We start from the raw sequence: 17645 nt of genomic DNA, 5'->3' as shown, positions 1-17645 counted from the left end.
CACGATGGCTGGTGGTAGTGATAGTGCAGCTGGTGGATGCTGCTGCTACTGCTGCTGCTGATGGACCTGGATGCAAATCATCAAGCGGTGATGCGATTGAGGCTACAGGTATGTAATAAATATCCCGTTGGATACATCGGATAGCACATCAGGAGAAGCACGGCGGGATGCCGCATCTCGTATGAATTGATTGACATGGAAACGTTGCGATGCAGTGCAGACGATTGGGGAGAAGAGGCGAAAAAGACGGAGAGAGGCAGGAAGACGGGGAGAAGCAGGAAAGCAGGCAAGCAAGCAGGTTGTGGCCATGATGTTATACGGCTGGTGGTGGTGATAGCAATGGTGATAGTGATATCGATGGTGGTGGCGATGACGATGGTGATGGCGATGGTGATGACAATGATAATGGCAATGTCGATGGCGATGGTGATAGCGATGGTGATGGCGATAGTAATGGAATTACAAGAGGAATGGTCCAGGTAGAGCGAGGGACGGACCTATGACGTACCCCCCCTGGAAACTCTCGGAGTGTTTTGGTGAGGAAAATTCCAAGAGTTCGCTTAAAAATTCCAAGAGTTTTATCACGTGGAAACTCTTGGAATGTTTTGGTGGGAAAAATTCCGAGAGTTCGCTTAGATCTAAGAGTTTATCACGTGGAAACTCTTGGAATGTTTTGGTGGGGAAAATTCCGAGAGTTCGCTTAAAAATTCCAAGAGTTGTATCACGTGGAAACTCTTGGAATGTTTTGGTGAGGAAAATTCCGAGAGTTCGCTTAAAAATTCCAAGAGTTTTATCACGTGGAAACTCTCGGAATTTTTTGGTGAGGAAAATTCCGAGAGTTCGCTTAAGGCCTTTCACGTGCCGTGGGTTCATGCGAAAAGCACAACTGAAGACGACTGCTATTAGACAGCTCAGTCGCTACCTATTAAGCATGTACGAGAATACGTCTACCTTACTCCTCCGTGCATATTACGAACTTTTGGGGCATATCACGTGCTGTGGGCTCCGGACATGTCCTGGAACGCATGGGGCTTATCACGCGATATGCCTTCCAAGGCTCCGGAAACTGGTGGAACGTCTAAGGCCTACTACGAATATGCTTTCCAGAAGATCATGAAGCTTCGGAAACGCGTAGAACTCTTAAAGCCTGTCATGTAGGAACTCCTGGTATTTATATGGCCTATCACGTGCAAACTCTCGGAATTTTTTGGTGGTGAAAATTCCAAGAGTTTATGACGTAGAAACTCTTGGAATTTTTTGGTGAGGAAAATTCCGAGAGTTCGCTTAGGGTGTGTTTGGCTCGCAGATGCAAGCCAAGTTGCACCACCAAAATATTCTTGCATCTCCAAGTTGCACGTCAAGATGCAAGAATTGCTTCAATCTATTTGGCTCGTGCACGTAAATCTCGCAAAGTGTGCATCTGACCTTGCAATTGCAGTTGCACTATACAAATCGGACTTTGAGCAAAAAGCTCTAAGTCCCAAGTTGCAAGCTCAAGTTGCAAGCTTTTTTCAGCCCCCCTCACCCCCCCCCCCCCCCCCCCCCCCCCCCCCTTCTTATTCTATACTCTTTTTCTTTCTAATAATTCTCAACCACGCAACCTTTTCATCATGCCGTCTCCGAAAACCATTTTGAAAAAGCGCAATCTACGGAATCGCAATATTGGAATTATCGTCGCTGCAATTAAAGCTTGCGCCGCCGTTCAATACTACAAAAACAATTTCGCAAAAACGCCTCAGCATACTTTAGATCTGACAGGCCTTCAATAGGTAGAAGAGCTTCTTACAGGCCACCTACTACGAATCAAGAACAACTTAAGAGTTACTCGAGAAGGATTTCGATACATTTAAGACCTTTTGATACGCAAAGCTAAACTTCGAAATACTCGATATATGCGGACGAAAGAACAGCTTGCGATTTTTCTATACAGCGTTAGATCGGACTTATCGACACGCAAGTTAGCAGAGCGGTTTCAACGGAGTATTAAGACGATTGCTCGGGTTTATGCTAAAATCATAAAGCTATTCCTTCAGCTTGCAATCTACAACGCTTTCCTTTATTCGTCTACCGCTTCTACACCTCTCTCTCCGAAAATCAAAGAATTTAATAGCGTATACTTCTTATGGTTTAAAGATTGTATCAGCGCAATTAACGGCACACATATCCTTATCTCACCTCCGAAAACGGATCGAGCTGCATTTAAAGACAAGGACGGAAACCTTACACAAAACGTATTGGCAGCCTGCGGTTTCGATATAAGGTTTACAAACGTATTGACAGGTTGGACTAGCGCAACATCAGATTCGGAGTTATAGAATAAAGCTCAGCGGTTAAGAGCAGTCAAAATACCTGCTAGGAAGTACGTTTTAAGAGACGCGGGATTTCCGAATTGCGACCTTTGCTTAACACTATACCGAAGGGTAAAGTACTATTTGCAAGAGTAGAAAGGAAGCTTTAAGCCTCGTAATAAAGAAGAGCTTTTCAATCTTCGCCACGCTCGCTTGCGCAATGTCGTTAAGCGAATATTCGGAGTTTTAAAACAAAGGTTTAAGATTTTATCTTTACCACGGCCTTTTAAAATAGAAACACAAGTCAAGATTGTTCTAGTCCTCTGTATTATACAAAATATACTAGTAGGAATACGAGAGATCGAAGACCTTGGATTAGAACAAGAAAGAGAGGATTGGGATGAGCTTGATTTAACCGTACTCGATGAAGAGAACGATTCGGACGAAGAAGAAGCTGTCTATACTAGTCAAAGGTATTTTATTACAAGAGGAGAAAAGCGACGAGCAGGAAACAAAAGAGACGAAATCGCAACAGCAATGTAAACTGCATACAAGCGTAAAAAAGATCGTTTGGAAGGTCGTTAAGATGTTTGTTATTCTTAAGTCTATACTAGCATGTATAAAGTCAGAATCGACCTTTCAAATTGCTGAACCAATGTTAAACAATTCTCTTATATCCTCTCCTTCGTCTTCGGCGTATTTTTGAATCAGCTTTTTGATCCATTTAATACGCATGCTTTCCTTTTCGAAGATAGCAAGGTATTTGCGAGCTTGTGAGACCTCGGAGAGTATATCGAGTATAACTAGTTGTCCATCTTCAATCAAACATGCCTCTTTTGTAATCTTCAATTGCGCTTGACCGACTAATGTATCTCCAACAGCTTCTACACTCGAATCTCCGCTAGAGCTAGCAATAACTGCTGCGATCGAAGCTATTCCTTCTCTCATAGCATTCATAACGCTTAAACCGGTGACCTTCTTGCGTGGACGGTCGTTGATCTCGTCGTCCTCATTTTATAAAGCTTCGATAGACTCGCGATAGCGCTTTTGAGCTCGTGTTTCTTTACTAAAGCTATCCTCGATTCCTCTTCCTTCGGTATCCAATATATCTTCCTCTTCGTCTTCTATACTACTAAGAGTAAGGTCGATCGAGATCATGGCGTCTGCAGCGGCTTCGGGACCAAACCAACTAAATTTATCACCATTTGTAATCTCTCCGAAGATATCGAAGATAGCGTGGAACTAAGGGAAAAGCGTTGTACGCCATTTGACGAGTTCAAGGGCGACCTAAAAGTAATCGAGTTAGTATATTATTAATAAGCTTTTAAAGCTTGAGCTTTTACAAGGTTCTTACTTCTTCGATTTGCTCTTAAACTTCCGATAAGCTTTTAACCACACAAGTCAATTGATCGTATTGTAAACCAAAAGAAGAAAGAAGCTTTTTGACTTCGTAATAATCTTTCTTAACTCGGCTGAACTTAAAAGAGCAAACTCGAGCGTCTTTTAAAAGATCTTGAATTGATTGAGCAACGAAATTCCAAACTGTGCTTTTAAAGCCACTTTCTCCCGTCATTAATTTATCATCTTTAGCTTGCCGAAGCGCTTCAATCATCGTATCGATATCAGTAGTATGCTATATGCACTTTTTCTTTTGCTTGTTTTCGATAGTAGAAGTTAAAGGAGTCGTAAAAGCCGAAATAATAAAGGTATCATCAGCAGCGCGCGCCTTTTTTTTTCGTGCAACAGGTTCTTTAATAGTTTTTTTGACGGCTTTAGACTTAAGAAAGAGACTTGCAAGAAGGGCCTCCGTAATAGCAAATCTCGAATTTAGAAGGATCGACATAGTAGCGTTATTGATGTCGAGTTTATTGCATTGACAAATAATTAGTAGTTGTAGTAACGAATTAATTTTTTTCTTTAAGTCTTAAGTTGCAGTTTGCTATTTAATTTGCTAGTTGCGAGCCAAACAGGCCTTGGTCCGTGCAACTTCTACTGTCAAGTTGAGTTGATCCTGTTTAGGATCAACTCAACTGCTCAGTTGCACGGACCTGCAACTGTGAGCCAAACACACCCTTAGGCATTATCACGTGGACTCTCAGAATTCCAGAGTTTGCCAAGGCCTGTCAAGTGCTATGCGCTCCGCTCCACGAACTCGTGGCATTACGTCTAATCTAAATATTCTTTACAGAGCGATACGATAGGGTATACGTTTGCCCGATAATCTTCGAGTTTTCAGAACTTTATCGTTAACCAAAGAGCCTCCGCAAGCCCATGATGATGAACCCGATGACCTCGAACCGGCCTTCGCAACTCCAACCGGCTTATCCCCGATATCTGTCTGCTCTTGCGCAATTCCCGGAGCCTCATCAAATAGCCAGGTACCTCGTCGTCATGAAGGTCGCAAACCGTGGGCTCGATCTCGAACAGGAGTTGACGTGTTCTGTGGGTATTGTAGAGCCGAGGTCATGTCGCAGGCATATATACTAACATGCTTAATATAGGCTATCGATCGGAAGGCTGTGATCAGCACCGATACAACGCCTGCCGATGCAAAGCAACGAAGATTACGTTGATGGCACAGCACTGATACAACGCCTGCCGATGCAGAGCAAGGGAGATTACGTTGATAGCACAGCACCGATACAACGCCTGCCGATGCAGAGCAAGGAAGACGACGTTGATGGCACAGCACCGATACAACGCCTGCCGATGCAGAGCAACGAAGACGACGTTGATGGCACAGCACCGATACAACGCTTGCCTTTCGTTGTCAACTACCAACTCAACGTCACCATTACCACTGGATCCAGTATCGCCAGCATGAGACAGTGCTCGCTCCTCCCTTCTGTCTACCTAGAGATCTACCAAGCAACGATGGGCGGTCCAGGGGCTGATGGCGAGCTTCAGAGCACCAGCGAAGATTCGGGGCCGAAAGCAAAGCCCCCTTCATACTAGCATCATCACAAACTTCTAGTCCGAGGCGCTCGAGATGGTCCACGACAACTATGCCGAGCGACTTGCCTTTTCTCCAGCAAAGAAGGTGCACATGTTTGCGGCGAAGAACTCGCAAGACGAGCTGGCCTTATCATCAGTGCATAGATCTGCGAGTGCAGAACAACGCCTGCCGGTGTAAATTAAAGCAACCAAGACCATGTTGATGGCACCGTTCGGAAGGCTGTAATCAGCACCGATACAACCTCTGCCGGTGCAAAGCAACCAATACCATGTTAATGGCACCGATCTGCGGGGGCTCAATGGTTTGCGCAAGGGCATCAGCTCGCGGGCTGCCGCTCGCATCTCGTCGTCCTTTGGTGATATCAAAGTTGGATCCGTCTTTCGCATTATTCATTCCTCGTCCTGCGCGAAAGCAACTTAGCAGTGCAAGTCCGCCTTCATGATCCAGATGCGCCGCATTATCTCTTGCGCGGCGCCCTCGTCGACTTGCAGCGAAGCGCGGCAAGCGTCGGGCACATGCCACGATCCAAAATCTTCCAACTCATCGAAGAGCCGTTTTACCTTCCCGGGTCAGCTAAATTTGAGAATTTCTCTCAAATGAGAAACGCTTTGGTCACGGGATAGATAGATGGATACGGTTAGGAAGAGGAAGGGGGGAGAGTATGGTATTTGAAGTAGCAGCAATCATTTCCGAGCAACATCTACTAATCACCGGCGACGTAGGCTATCGCGCATAGATTGCCCGGCATGTGACCCGGCGCTTCCACAAGCTGCCGTTGGCAAAGAAGTCCATGGCCTTGTTAAAGGGGCGGAAGCGGACCCACGGACCGCGAAGCAGGACAACGCCTGCCGGTGCAAATTGAAGCAACCAGGACCACATTGATGGCACCGATCGGAAGGCTGTGGTCAGCACCGATGGCCGGAGCACCGATGGCCGTAGCACCCATGGCCATGATCAGCACCGGCACAACCAAGACCATGTTAATCGGAGGGCTGTGGTCAGCACTGATGGCCGTGATCGGCATCGATGGCTGTAATTAGCACTCATGGCTGTCATCAGCATCGATACCGGAGAGCTGTGAGTACCGATATCGATGGCCGCGATCAGCATCGATACAACGCCTGCCGGTGCAATGCTGCCAAGATCATGTTGATGGCACCGATCGGAAGGCTGTGATCAGCACCGATGGCCGTGATCGGCACCGACGGCTGCAATTAGCACCGATGGCTGGGATCACCACCGGCACAATCAAGACCATGTTAATGGCAATCGGAAGGCCGTGATCAGCACCGATGGTCGTAATCGGCACCGATGACTGTGATCATCATCGATACCGGAAAGCTGTGATCCGCACTGGTATAACGCCTGCGGTTGCAGAGCAACCAAGAAGGGCTGTGACCAGTACCGACATCGATAGCCGTGATCGGCATCGATACAACTCCTGCCGGTGCAGAGCTAACGTTGATGGCACCGATCGGAAGGTGGGATCAGCACCGTCAGCTGTAATCAACACCGGTGGCTGTGATGCCGGGATAGGATCACACCTTGTTGTTAGATCTGAGCTGATAGCAGCAGCAGCTATTGTGATCAGGATCGAGACACTCAAGACCCGATAGCACCGATCGGGAGGCTGTGAACAGTACCGTGGGCTGTAATCAGCACCGATGGCTGCGATGTAAGGATGGGCTCACACTCTACTGTTCGAAACAGCAGCAGTTACTGTGATCAGCACCGATACTTCATGGACCGATCCCAAGGCTGCAGCGGACCTACGAAGGCGTAGATCACAGCGACGGAAGCAGTCTTACAGCATCGACTACGACTTCTATGGAGCAAGTTTTCGCCCACTTGGTTTCCCTGGCTCGTTATCCCAATAGGAGTCAGACCCGTCTTCGCGAAGGCGTGAGGCACAAGAGGGGGAAGTGTGTCACGGGGCGCTATGGAACGTGGCCAGGCGGCCAGGTAGCTAACAGCTTCTGCAGGCTCGATAGGCTTCTTGTTGGAACCAGTATATCACACTTTGAGGCTACGGTATGCGTGCACCTGAAATCTGCCCCGAGGTCGTCCCAGCTACCTATTCCCGTCTGCTTTCAGATGCTGCTAAGCGTGGCAAACTGCTTCTTGCATCTCTCGGGGTTGGGACTTTATTTACTCCCTTGTTTGTTGTTTGTATATCTGCTTTCACCTTTTTGATCTTCGATTTACATCTGGCTGACCACGGTCCGGCCTCGACACATGTCGTTCTATGACTCGCAATCGCTGAGCCCTTGATCTTGCGATGGCATGCTTTGCTTTGCCTCTTCGGTTTTCTACCTTGCTAGGGTCTTTTCTTTCTGTGATCCATTCAATCCGTAAGGGAAGAGTACAGTTGATGGCAGCCGCGCTGTTCCACCTTTAAATGCTTTCTAAGGCTGTCTTGTATTTAACTCCTTGGCTTAGCACGTCGCCGTACCTTATGGGTGGTCTTAGGGCGGCAGGCCTCCCCTGCCACCCGCCCGACGCAAATCAATACTACTATTACAACTTGCATCTCTCTAGTGTATGCACTAGGTATACGGCCTTGGCCATAGCCTCCCTTCAGAGCTTTGCATGCGCAGGAAAGATCCGGCCTCGACACCCGTCGTTTTGCGACTATAACACGGCTACGCTTCTAAGCTATCCACGGCAGCATCTGCCTGGCTACTCTAGTTTTCCTTAATGAAAGGATTTTCTCTTATTGTGATCCAGCCTATCTGTAAGGTAAGGGCGCAACTGATGGCAGCTTCCGCTGTACCACTTTGGACTGTTTTCTAAGGCCTTGTATGTAATTCCTTAGCTTACCACGTCGCTGTACCCTATAGGGGGTCCCACCCAGGGCGGCAGGCTCCGCTTGCCACCCGGCCAACGTTGATAAATACAATAATAACAACAACAGATGCGCGGGACAGTTTGCGGACGAAGGCGGCGTCGCCTACAACGGCTCCCGCGACTTTATCCCCTTGGATTTGAACATGGACTACACATTCGATGGTGTCGCAGCCGGCGAGAGCATCATTATCAGCGTGCCACTGCGGAACAACGGCGCGGCGCCGGCCCTGATATGGAGAACGTGTGCCCGCTCGTACTGTACACAGGCGGCAACATGGTCGACTCGTGGGCGCGCCCTTCTTCACCGCCGCTTTCGTCGCCTTCGACGAGACCGAGAACTCCATCTACCTCGCTAAAAGGGCCGTCTCGGACCCGGAGTCGGCCGTGCGCCATCTTTCAATACTACGAATACGACACGCTCTTTCAGCCTCCAAACCATAATAGTCAGTGCACTGACTTTGTGACCTGCGGGCTCTCGGTCACAGTCAGGACAAGCAAGTGTCCCAGGTCAAGCAAGTGTCCCATTTCAATTATTTCAACTTATATTGAAATAACTTAGCAACAAATATTGCTATAATATTCAAAACTAGATGCATAGATCGGCGTAATCGAGATCTTTAAAAGTCTAACCAAGTATAGAATCTTTTTATGAACAATTTAATAATTAATAGAATAAATAATGTTTGATTATCGATTGAATTTGATTGAAAATCAAATATTTCGTATTAAAAATTTTATATTTTCGAATATTAATCGTCTTTTGAATTGAGTTTCAATATAAAAATTTGATATTTAAAAAACTCTTAATCAAGCGGACTCGTACTATTTGTTTTTCTTATTATAACTTTTATAATTTTTATTTTATTTAAGTTACAAATATAATCGAAAAGTTGATGTTCTTGAATTTTCGCTAAATTGTCCGAGCTTTTTTCGCTGTTACAATTGTGATTTTGCGTAATAAATATTATTTTACTTATTTTAATAATAAAAAATATATAACATGTTTAGTAAGTAAAATATAATTCACTTATCTCGATTCGTATATCTAATTTTTATTATTGTATCTTCTTTTGTTATTGACTTATTCTTAATACAAATCGCAATTTTCGATTCTTTTCTATAAAGAATCAAAAACATTTTTTTTTTACGATTTGCAAGTTGAATTACTTGATAATAAAAAGAGCTATATTAATAAAAATTGAATGCATTAATCGGCGGAATCGAGCTCTTTAAAAGTATCAAATTTTTAATATCATAGCTTTATTCGTTATTAAGTTATTTCTAATACAAGTTGAAATAATTGAAATGGGACACTTGCTTGACCTGGGACACTTGCTTGTCCTGACTGTGACCGAGAGCCCGCAGGTCACAAAGTCAGTGCACTGACTATTACCCCCTCTCTATCAATACTACGAATACGACCCGCTCTTTCAGCTTCCAAACCATACCCCCCCTTTCTGCCAGCCTCGGACTCTCGCCTTCGGGATCTCGATACTTTGATACGTCCATAGTTCAACCTGCGCGGATTCCTGATCCTGCGAGAGGTTTGGATTCGACCTGTGAAAGGAGCATCGTATAGCTAGCATTGCAAGCTTCCTACGAGGAAACAGCCTTTTGCCAGCCTCAGTGCACCCTTTCATCAGCCTCGGACCTTCAAAACACCTCCGCGCTTTTTTTTCAATGCTAAAACGCAGCACAATCTCTACCAGCCTCGGAATCTCACACATGGCTTCAAAACATATAACGCGGCCCTTAACATTATGCCAGCTTCGAAACACACCTCTTTAATCTTTCCGCTAGCTTCTGGATCTTACACATCTCTGTCAGCTTTAGAAAATACATACGCGCCTCTTTTTAAATCTTGAACGCGGCCCCAACCTTTTGCCAGCCTGAAAACACACTTCTTTAATCTTTTGGCCAGCCTCGAACTCGTATACCTCTCTGCCAGCTTCAGAACACACCTCTTTAATCTTTCCGCTAGCTTCTGAATGTTACACATCTTTGCCAGCTTTAGAAAATACCTCAGGCCTCTTCTTAAAACGCGGCCCCAACCTTCTGCCGGCCTAGGACACACTTCCTAGATCTCTCCGATAGCTTCGGACTCTTATACCTTTCTGCTAGCGTCAAAACACACTTCCGAGTCTCTCCGCAAACCTCGGACTCTTTCACCCCCCTCTGCTAGCCTTAAATACACCTCCTTAATCTCTCTGCAAGCCTCGGACTCTCATGCCCTTCTGCTAGCCTTAGAACATACCTCCTCAATCTTTCCGCCAGCCTCGGACTCTCATACCCCTCTGCCAGCTTCAAACACACTTCCTGAATCTCTCCGCAAGCCAGAACACACTTCTTAAATCTTTCTTCCAGCCTCGGACTCTTATACCTCTCTAGCCTCAAAACACACTTCCTGAATCTCTCCGCCAGCCTCGGATTCTTATACCTCTCTAGCCTTAAAACACACTTCCTAGTTCTCTCCGAAAAGCTCGGATTCTCATACGCTTCTAGCCTCAGAATACACTTCCTAAATCTCTCCGCCAGCCTCGGATTATTATACCTCTTTAGCCTTAGAATACACTTCCTGAATCTTTCCGCAAGCTTCGGACTCTTATACCTTCTGCTAGCCTGAAAATATACTTCCTCAATCTTTCTGCCAGCCTCGGACTCTTATACCTCTCTAGCCTCAAAACACACTTCCCGAATCTCTCCGCCAGCCTCGGACTCTTATACCTTTCTAGCCTCAGAACACACTTCCTGGATCTCTCCGCCAGCCTCGGACTCTTATACCTCTCTAGCCTCAAAACACACTTCCTAGATCTCTCCGCAAGCCTCGGACTTTCATAACTTTCTGCCAGCCTCAAAACACACTTCCGAATCTCTTCGCAAGCCTCGGACTCTTATACCTCTCTAGCCTCAGAATACACTTCCTTAATCTCTTCGCAAGCTTCGGACTCTCATACCGCTCTAGTCTCAAAACCCACTTCCTGAATCTTTCCGCAAGCTTCGGACTCTCATACCCTCTGCCAGCCTGAAAATTTACCTCCTTAATCTTTCTGCCAGCTTCGGACTCTCATACCTATCTGCCAGCTTCAAAACACATCTTTTTAAATCTTCCGCTAGCTCAGGCATCTCACGCCTCTTTTCTAACACAACGCGGCCTTATCTTTGCCAGCTTCAAATTATCGATACATCAATATCGCCCCGACGTAGTTAAGAGGGAAATGGCCGGCTCGCCCACCTCAGGCACGGATGAGCATGCCTCGCTTAGCGTGGCCCTTAAAAGAACCCCAACTTCGATGTAAACACTATTATATAGCTAGTGCACGTAACTCCTTTTAATCGTATAGAAAGAGTCAGCTCCTTTGAACCTTGGGGGACATACAGAAATCAATTCCCATTTTTACTTATTGTTTTGTAATTGCAAGAAGCTACGTGTGCTGCACGCTAGTGATACGAAGTCACGAACGTTCGCTACCGGCGATCCAATACAAACTATACCCCGTTTTCCTTTAGCTTCGGAATCTGGCCCACTCTTCGAGACTTGCGTGGATTGTTTATACTGCGAAAGGAACGGATTCGATCTATAAAAGCTAGTCTTAACGACATACCTCACAGTTGAACGACCGCAATGAAATAGGACGACCGCAATAAAGTAAGATAACCGCAGTGGAGTGGGACGCTACGAGCTTATTGCAAAGTTACTCTGACAATTCCAATCCTCCAATCTTCAATTCTTTAGCCAATTGCTCCGCTCATCTTCCTCGGCTTATTTTCTCGAGTCAATCATTCAGCCATTATTCAGCCATCATTCAGCCGATTTTCTTCTCCCATTTCTTTAGCTAATCTCTCTGCTATCTGTACGATCATCAATATCCCGACGTTCGGTTCCTTAACCAGTTTCCAGCCTTCAAACCTTTAATCATGTTAGAACAAGACAGTAGTACATAATTAGCACGTACTACGGTACAAGCCCAAGTATTACCCTTCGAGGATGCTTCAAAAGTTTAGTTTCTACTTCAAACTCCCTGGTTGCCCTACCCTCGAGGGGTAATACTTAAGCTTGTACTGTAGTACAACGTCACAAGCGTACGTGTTACACCTTGAAGGTAGGGTAATCAAGAGCTTTAAAGTGTAGATTTAAAATCGTAAGGCACCCTCAGGCTATAGCAATTTCGAGGTTAGAGGGGGGGGGGGGGATGGTCCGTGGCCAGAAACCTGGCACTAGCCCAGCGAAGAAGTAAACAATCAAAAGAACGGCTCCTGTGCAGTCTTTCCTTCCGCAATGCAATCGGAATATTTAAACTTGACAGGTTATGGCTCCGATTAATACGTTTTAAAGTGTACGCGTCTTAATTTTATAATACCGTCACTAGATATCATGAAGGCCCGGGGTATGCTCTTCGTTCGATAGATAGCGATGTCTTATTAATCGCCGCATCCGCTACACGATACTCGCTATTTGCAATTCATCGTTGAAGAACCGTATCTTTACTCGCAGTTTTTAAATATTCTTAAACCTTTTTAAAAAATAATTCAAATCTAATTCCCGATCACCTTTTTTACACTCGGCGAGCTTAACACTCTCCTTCCCCTCTCTTTATTCTTTATAGCTACCGATCACCGTACATTTATACTAGAGCCTTGCGGTCTTGATAAGATTAATTTTTTTTCCGATCATTCTTTTATTCGGCGAGTCTCCCTTCTTTTATTGTTTACAGCCACCGATTACCGTACATTCATACTAAGATTTGCGGTCCTGATAAGATCAATTTTTCTTCCGATCATTCTTTTATTCGGCGAGCCCCCCCCCCCCCCCCCCCCCCCCCCCCCCCCCCCCCCCCTTTCATTTTCTACAGCCACCGATTACCGTATATTCGAAGCTTTGCGGTCATAATAAAATCAATCTTTCCTCCGACCACTCTTTTATATTCGGCGCTCCCTCCCGCCCATTCTTTATAATTATCGATCACCGTATATTTATATCGAAGCTTTGCGGTCTTAATAAAATCAATTTTTCTTCCGATCATTCTTTTACTCGGCGAGCCTTTCCCCCCCCCCCCCCTATCCACCCCCCTTTCATTTTCTACAGCCACCGATCACCGTATATTCATATCGAAGCTCTGCGGTCTTGAAAAAATCGATCTTTCCTTCGACCACTCCTTCGTAATCGGCGCTCCTTCCCGCCCATTCTTTATAGCTACCGATCACCGTATATTCATATCGAAGCTTTGCGGTCTTAATAAGATCAATCTTTCTTTCGACCACTCCTTTGTATTCGGCGCTTCTCCCCGCCCATTCTTTATAACTACCGATCACCGTACATTCACACCAAAGCTTTGCGGTTTCGATAAGATCAATCTTTCTTCCGACCACTCCTTCGTAATCGGCGAGCCTTCTTCGCAGCTACTCGCCACGGCCACAAATCAAACTATTCTCAGCGGAGCGACATCTACGCCGCTTTAGCATTACGATCAATATTTTTTTCGATTACGTTTTATTTATTTTCGGCGAACCTTCCTTATATTTATCTGTTACGGCTATCGATTACCGTTTGTTTACATTCGCAGCAGAAGCTATACGAAGATATGCGATCAATTTTTTTTTCGATTACTTTTCTTATTTTCGGCGGACCGATATATCTCGCTTTTTCGTGAAATATTTTCGGCGGACCGACATCTGCGCCGTATTGATCTTACGATCAATCTTTTTTTTTCGATTACATTTTATTTATTTTCGGCGAACCTTTCTTACACTTATCTGCTACGGCTATCGGCCACCGTATGCTCATATTCGCAGCGAAGGCTATACGAAGACATAGGATTAAAATTTTTTCCGATCACTTTTCTTATTTTCGGCGGACCGATATATCTCGCTTTTTCGTAAAATATTTTCGGCGGACCGACATCTGCGCCGTATTGATCTTACGATCAATCTTTTTTTTTCGATTACATTTCATTTATTTTCGGCGAACCTTTTTACACTTATCTGCTACGATTATCGATTACCGTCTGTTTACATTCGCAGCGGAAGCTATACGAAGATATGCGATCAATATTTTTTTTCGATCACTTTTCTTATTTTCGGCGGACCGATATATCTCGCTTTTTTTGGAAATCTTTTCGGCGGACCGATATCCTCGCCGATTAAATTGCTTTTTCCTTTCTTTTTGCGGATTAATATGCACGCTTATTCTCTTTTTCTTTTCAATCTTTGATTTCCACTTCGATGATCCGACATCTCCGCCGATTCAATTGCTTTTTCTATTGTTTTTGCGGATCGATATGCACGCTTATTTTTTTTTCCTTTTCAATCTTTCATTTCCACTTCGGCGGTCCGATATCCCCGCCGATTCAATGCTTTTCCCTTTTGCTTTTGCGGACCGATGTGCACGCAGATTAATATGCACGCAACCCGATACCGTATGCACGCCATTTTTTTATTTTTTTTATTTCCGATTTTCATTTTCATCTCGGTAATCCGATATCCCCGCCGTTTCGTTTCACATTTTCCTTTTCGAATACTTTTACTTTCAGCGAACCATCTTTCGTCGAATCCGTTTTCTCGACCACTTTTTTGTTTTCCGCTTTGATGATATGATATGTTTACTTGCGGGCTGGCGATTGCCGATTACTTTTTTCGCTTCTTTTTCCTTCATCTTCTTTTCCTTTTCTTCTTTTTTTTTTTGTTTTTTTCTTCTTTTCTTTGCGGACCGATGGCTTGACGCTAATAGGTAAGAGAAAAGGTGTGGCTTCGGCGTGTGGTTGATCTTTTTTTTTTTTTTTCTTATATGTAGTATCTTGGGCTGGGCTGGCTTGCGACCGGTCGCGTGCTTGGGCGCGGAGAAAGGAGATTGTAATAGTAGGTGGGTGGTTGGTTGCGTTGCGTGGGGCTGGTTGCGTAGCTTGAGAAGTGGAAGGAGGGTGGAGGATGGGAGATGGAGATAGAAATGGGTATAGGTGTAGATATAAAGGATAAATGTGGATAATATTATAAGGATAAAAGATGGGTCGATGCATATATAAAGAGATCGGTGGATAGACAGATGGTGGAATTTCAAGTACGTATTACTACGTCGTTCTACCACTTCTTTCTGGTATTACTTTTACATGTGATGATCTATCGGCTTAAGCTCAGCAGCTAAGAGAGCAGGGCCAGGCAGGGCGGGCGGGACAGGCGGGACAGGGCGGGACAGCTGGCCCACACACTCACACGCACATGCACACCGACACGGACACCCATGTACGTGCACCACCAATCGACGCGCCGGCCACAGATTCCCTCCTCTCGCTGCCCACACACGCACACCCACACCCACACCCACCCACACCACCAGCCACGAGATTCCTTCCTCCCTCTGACAGCTCCTTCTCCGCCTCTTCTCCACCACTTCTCCCACCACCTCTCTTCTCCCCCTCCCCACCTCCCACGCTACCTTCCCCTTCTTTCCTCTCCCTCCCCCTCCCCCTCCCCCTTCCTCTCCCGCGTCGTCGTCACAAACACCCAGAGACTCCGCAACCCATTCACGTGAAAACTCACATCGTTCACATCCTCCTCCTTCGACGCCCACAGCACCTCCGTCCACGTCTTCCCGCCCGTCTCGTCCTCCCGCAACACGCCGTCCAAGATGTGCGCGCGGAACGCGAGGAAGTGGTTGAGAAACTCCACGCCGTGATTCCGGATGTCGACCAAGACCCGGATGTCCAACCGATCGATGTCGTTGATGGAACGGAGCGTCAGCTGCACCGGTTTCGCGCACTGCTGCTGCTGTTGCTGCTGCGCGCTCCAGAACCAGCTGCGGCCACCCCCCCCGCCGCGGGCCGCCTCCACCACACACGCGAGGGCGTGACGGTGCGCCTGGATCGCCAGCTCCGTCATGGCCTCGGTCGCCTGATCGTGCGTGCGGATGATGATATCGAAATTCTTCAGCAGCGACCGCAGCACGACGATGATCGAATCCAGGTGCATGATGTAGTCCCGTCGCAGGGCCCGACCGGCCACGTTGCGCGCCGCGCCGGGGGCGGGGAGGTCCTCGATGCGGTGGGACGTGGTGCTCAAGGTGAAGCGGATCTTGGCGAGCATCAGGACCAGGAGGTCGGGCACGCGGCAGAAGGCGTCGATCTCGGTCGCTTGAGCGCGCGTGAGGGTGCCGAGGACGGTGAGCAGGTCGGCGTAGGTCTGGCGGGCGGAGGTCTCGGGCTCGGGCTCGGGGTCGGGGTCGGTCAAGGGCGCAGGGGGGAAGAGGCCGGTGCGGACCGAGAGGGTGCGCTGGGTGTGGGTCCACTGGCTGTGGATGTGCTTGAGGGATTGGATCTGGGGGTGTTAGTAGGGGGGGTGTTAGTAAGGGAGGGGGAGGGGGGGGGGGAGAGGGAAGGGATAAGGAGAGGGACAGGGAGAAGGATGGGAGAGGAGATGGAAGGATGAGGGAGAAGGATGGGAGAGGGGATGGAAGGATAAGGGAGAAGGGATGTGAATGGGTGAGTGAGTGGTGAGTGGTGAGTGGTGAGTGCTGATCCTGCCGGCTGAGAATGACCGACGCTCCGATAAAAACAACGACTTACCGTCCGCGCGACTTCCGCCTCCTTCTCGATAATCTTCACCCACTGCTCGTTACTCCGAAACAGGCGGTCGAACACGGCCTCGTTCCGATCCACGTCTCGACTTAGCGGCGCCGTCTCTTTCCACTCTTCCTTCGCCGTCTGGGCCTCTTCGACGCGCACGACGCAGATGCCTAGATCCAGGCCTAAAAGAGATCCTTGCAGCGGCAAGACGGGACACACGCTGCGGCGCGTCCAGCGGGTGAAGCCGCCCATCTGGTAGCCGATGCCCGTCCACCCGAGCGCGCGCAGCATAAGGGTCACGGCCGGACGGGGCGACGCCTCGATCGCCTGTCCGACGTAGATAGCGCCGGACAGCATCACGATGCAGCAGAAGAGGATGACCAAGAGGCCCCAGAGCCGGTAGGAGACGAGGCCGAGGGAGGTGAGGGCTAGGTTGAAGCCGGCGTAGATGAGGCCGAAGATGGCGCGGCTGACGGAGGTGGTGATGGCGAATGCGGTTGCCAGGAGGGCGTGGCCGTCGTAGAGGCCGGCTATGATGCTCGCGAGGGGGGGCGGATCGGATGAGGAGTCGGGTTGGGCTGGGGTAGAAGAGTCGGGTCGGGTTGGAGGTGAGGATCCGGGTTGGGTTAAGGATGAGGATCCGGGTCGGGTTGGGGGTGAAGCCTCGGATGAAAGAGTCGTATGGTCGTAGTACCGCTTCCAAAAAGCCGTAATAAAACCCGGCATCCATCGCTGTCCCTGTTCTCCTCGCTGCCGCAGCAACAACAGCCGCTCTCGCTCTCGCTCTCGTTCCTCCCGTTGCTCTTCTCGTCCCCGTCGTTCCAACCGCCTCTTCTCCTTCTCCTTTTCCTTCTCCCTCTCCTTCTCCTTCTCCCTCTCCCTCCCCCCTCTCCCCTCCACCGCCTCCTTCTCCTTCTCCCTCTCCTTCCCCTTCGCTCTCCCCCTTCCCCTCCCCACTCCTCTCCCCCTCCCTACTCCTCTCGCTACTCCCCTCGCTACTCC

At 47.7% G+C, this 17645-nt stretch overlaps 3 protein-coding genes across 4 annotated transcripts; 2 read left to right on the top strand and 1 right to left on the bottom strand.

Annotated features, from left to right (window-relative positions):
- Positions 1-4562: 4562 nt before the first annotated feature.
- L3040_008809 (uncharacterized protein) lies at positions 4563-5243 on the top strand (the record flags this gene model as incomplete). Of its 2 annotated transcripts, none has more annotated exons than XM_066157205.1 (3): positions 4563-4730; positions 4790-4856; positions 4924-5243. In XM_066157205.1, the coding sequence occupies 3 exons, from the start codon at positions 4563-4565 to the stop codon at positions 5241-5243; spliced, it is 555 nt and encodes a 184-aa protein (XP_066010311.1). The 2 variants fall into 2 exon arrangements, with proteins under 2 accessions (XP_066010311.1, XP_066010312.1); XM_066157206.1 differs by having other exon boundaries at positions 4563-4734; positions 4790-4807; positions 4870-5243.
- An 882-nt stretch (positions 5244-6125) lies between these two features.
- L3040_008808 (uncharacterized protein) lies at positions 6126-6527 on the top strand (the record flags this gene model as incomplete). The annotated part of the gene is made up of 2 exons (XM_066157204.1): positions 6126-6276; positions 6352-6527. 2 exons carry the CDS (start codon positions 6126-6128, stop codon positions 6525-6527), a joined length of 327 nt encoding a protein of 108 aa, XP_066010310.1.
- Positions 6528-15513: 8986 nt separating this feature from the next.
- On the bottom strand, positions 15514-17373 carry L3040_008807 (uncharacterized protein; the record flags this gene model as incomplete). Its single annotated transcript, XM_066157203.1, has 3 exons — positions 15514-16395; positions 16644-17181; positions 17363-17373. 3 exons carry the CDS (start codon positions 17371-17373, stop codon positions 15514-15516), a joined length of 1431 nt encoding a protein of 476 aa, XP_066010309.1.
- Between the last annotated feature and the right edge of the window lie 272 nt (positions 17374-17645).

The sequence above is a fragment of the Drepanopeziza brunnea genome (assembly GCF_022702325.1).
Source record: "Drepanopeziza brunnea f. sp. 'multigermtubi' strain 214-2 chromosome Unknown ctg18, whole genome shotgun sequence".
NCBI classification, from domain to species: Eukaryota; Fungi; Ascomycota; class Leotiomycetes; order Helotiales; family Drepanopezizaceae; genus Drepanopeziza; species Drepanopeziza brunnea.
Note: the sequence above shows the minus strand (reverse complement) of the source record. Positions and strands in the feature narration are given on the sequence as shown.